Source organism: Geospiza fortis, unplaced genomic scaffold (assembly GCF_000277835.1).
Source record: "Geospiza fortis unplaced genomic scaffold, GeoFor_1.0 scaffold178, whole genome shotgun sequence".
NCBI classification, from domain to species: domain Eukaryota; kingdom Metazoa; phylum Chordata; class Aves; order Passeriformes; family Thraupidae; genus Geospiza; species Geospiza fortis.
In genome coordinates, this window is record NW_005054466.1 from 922262 (window position 1) to 925558 (window position 3297).

A 3297-nucleotide genomic window follows, 5' to 3' on the forward strand; every position below is an offset into this window, starting at 1 on the left:
ACGGTCCCCGTGGGGATGGGGGGACACGCCGGGGGTGGGGGACTCAGGGTGCTCAGGGATTGGGGTGACCCCGAGGTGCTGCATCGGGGCGTGGGCATCCCCAAGGTGCCGCAGTGGGGTGCACAGGGATGTGGGTGACCCCAAATTGATGCGTTGGAATGCCCGGGGCTGCGGGGGACCCCAAAGGGCAGCACGGGGTGCCCAGGGGATGGGGTGACCCCAGGGTGGCACACCGGGATGCTGAGGGACATGGGGCACCCCAAAGGTGCCACACTGGGGTGCTCAGGGACTGGGGGTGACCCCGAGGTGCCCCATGAGGTGCTCAGGGACATGGGACACCTGGAGGTGGCACCTCGGGGTGCCCAGCCTCGGTGTGTCCCCTCTGTCCCCCAATGTCCCCCAGTGTCCCTCCTGTCCCCACTGTCCCCATTGCACAACCCGAGCGGGGCCGGGCAGGGCTCGCTGTGCCCTGATTGGCTGCAGGGACAGGTGCTCTGCGAGCTGATTAGCCGGTGAGTTCCCCGGTTTGTGCTCTGCTAGGCTCTGATTGGCTCAGCACCTCCACAGTTTTATACAGCTCTGGCTGCTGATTGGTCAGTGAGCCCACAGGTGTTGCTGTGCTGGCTCTGATTGGTCAGAGGCTTAGCAGGTTGTGCGGTTCTGGGTTCTGATTGGTCAGAGACTTCACAGCTTGTGCAGTTCTGCGCTGTGATTGGTCAGGGGCTCTCAGGGGTGTGTCACACACCTGAGTAGGCGGGGCTGGTTTCTCTGGCTGTGATTGGCCAATCCCTGTGGGTGGGGCCTATGGAGGGCCGTGATTGGCTGCCGGCCTCAGCCCCGCCCTCCCTTGCAGAAGGACCTGTCCTACCTGCAGCAGTGGCTGGAGGCCTTCGTCGCCAGCTTCGAGAGGGTCATCGCCCTGCCCTCGCTGGAGCCCCGCAGGTAGGACCCCAAAACCCTGCGGTGACCCCGCTGAGCGACCCCAAACACCCCTGAGTGACCCCAAACAGCCCTGAGTGACCCCACCAGGGATGACCCCAGCACCCATGGATGACCCCTCTGAGTGACCCCAAACAGCCCTGAGTGACCCCAAACAGCCCTGAGTGACCCCATCAGGGCTGACCTCAGCACCCATGGATGACCCCTCTGAGTGACCCCCAGCATTCCTGGGTGGCCTCCAACACCCTTGGGTGACCCCAACGCCCCTAAATCTCCTCCCCAAGTGATCCCCAGCACCCCTGGCTGACCCCAACATCCCTGAGTGACCCTCACCACCCCCGAGTGACCCCTGTAGGTGACCCTCCAGCACCCCTGAGTGACCACCTTGGAAGACCCCAACATCCCTGGATGACCCCAACATCCCTGAGTGACCCCTGTAGGTGACCCTCAACACCTCTGAATGACCTCCAGCACCCCTGAGTGACCCCTGTAGGTGACCCCCAGCCCCCATGAATGACCTCCAACACCCCTGAGTGACCACACTGGATGACCCCCAGCACCCCCAGATGACCCCTGTAGGTGACCCCAGCACCCCAGAGTGCCCCCCAAAGCCCTCGTGTGTCCCCAAACCCCCCGTGGGGCCCCAGCCCTGCCGCTGCGGGGGTTGTGGTGCCGCATCCGCCCGCCACCCATGGATGACCCCTCTGAGTGACCCCAAACAGCCCTGAGTGACCCCAAACAGCCCTGAGTGACCCCATCAGGGCTGACCTCAGCACCCATGGATGACCCCTCTGAGTGACCCCAAACAGCCCTGAGTGACCCCAAACAGCCCTGAGTGACCCCATCAGGGCTGACCTCAGCACCCATGGATGACCCCTCTGAGTGACCCCAAACAGCCCTGAGTGACCCCAAACAGCCCTGAGTGACCCCATCAGGGCTGACCTCAGCACCCATGGATGACCCCTCTGAGTGACCCCAAACAGCCCTGAGTGACCCCAAACAGCCCTGAGTGACCCCATCAGGGCTGACCTCAGCACCCATGGATGACCCCTCTGAGTGACCCCAAACAGCCCTGAGTGACCCCAAACAGCCCTGAGTGACCCCATCAGGGCTGACCTCAGCACCCATGGATGACCCCTCTGAGTGACCCCAAACAGCCCTGAGTGACCCCAAACAGCCCTGAGTGACCCCATCAGGGCTGACCTCAGCACCCATGGATGACCCCTCTGAGTGACCCCAAACAGCCCTGAGTGACCCCAAACAGCCCTGAGTGACCCCATCAGGGCTGACCTCAGCACCCATGGATGACCCCTCTGAGTGACCCCAAACAGCCCTGAGTGACCCCAAACAGCCCTGAGTGACCCCATCAGGGCTGACCTCAGCACCCATGGATGACCCCTCTGAGTGACCCCAAACAGCCCTGAGTGACCCCAAACAGCCCTGAGTGACCCCATCAGGGCTGACCTCAGCACCCATGGATGACCCCTCTGAGTGACCCCAAACAGCCCTGAGTGACCCCAAACAGCCCTGAGTGACCCCATCAGGGCTGACCTCAGCACCCATGGATGACCCCTCTGAGTGACCCCAAACAGCCCTGAGTGACCCCAAACAGCCCTGAGTGACCCCATCAGGGCTGACCTCAGCACCCATGGATGACCCCTCTGAGTGACCCCAAACAGCCCTGAGTGACCCCAAACAGCCCTGAGTGACCCCATCAGGGCTGACCTCAGCACCCATGGATGACCCCTCTGAGTGACCCCAAACAGCCCTGAGTGACCCCAAACAGCCCTGAGTGACCCCATCAGGGCTGACCTCAGCACCCATGGATGACCCCTCTGAGTGACCCCAAACAGCCCTGAGTGACCCCAAACAGCCCTGAGTGACCCCATCAGGGCTGACCTCAGCACCCATGGATGACCCCTCTGAGTGATCCCCAGCATTCCTGGGTGGCCTCCAACACCCTCGGGTGACCCCAACGCCCCTAAATCTCCTCCCCAAGTGATCCCCAGCACCCCTGGCTGACCCCAACATCCCTGAGTGACCCTCACCACCCCCGAGTGACCCCTGTAGGTGACCCTCCAGCACCCCTGAGTGACCACCTTGGAAGACCCCAACATCCCTGGATGACCCCAACATCCCTGAGTGACCCCTGTAGGTGACCCTCAACACCTCTGAATGACCTCCAGCACCCCTGAGTGACCCCTGTAGGTGACCCCCAGCCCCCATGAATGACCTCCAACACCCCTGAGTGACCACACTGGATGACCCCCAGCACCCCCAGATGACCCCTGTAGGTGACCCCAGCACCCCAGAGTGCCCCCCAAAGCCCTGCTGTGTCCCCAAACCCCCCGTGGGGCC

At 63.1% G+C, this 3297-nt stretch overlaps 1 protein-coding gene across 1 annotated transcript in view; it reads left to right on the plus strand.

Moving 5' to 3' along the window:
* Positions 1 to 3297, plus strand: part of NBEAL2 (neurobeachin like 2) — a 40827-nt gene that overhangs the window by 2113 nt on the left and 35417 nt on the right. The window contains 1 exon segment of the mRNA XM_031062807.1: positions 854 to 942. Coding sequence (XP_030918667.1) covers positions 854 to 942 — 89 coding nt within the window.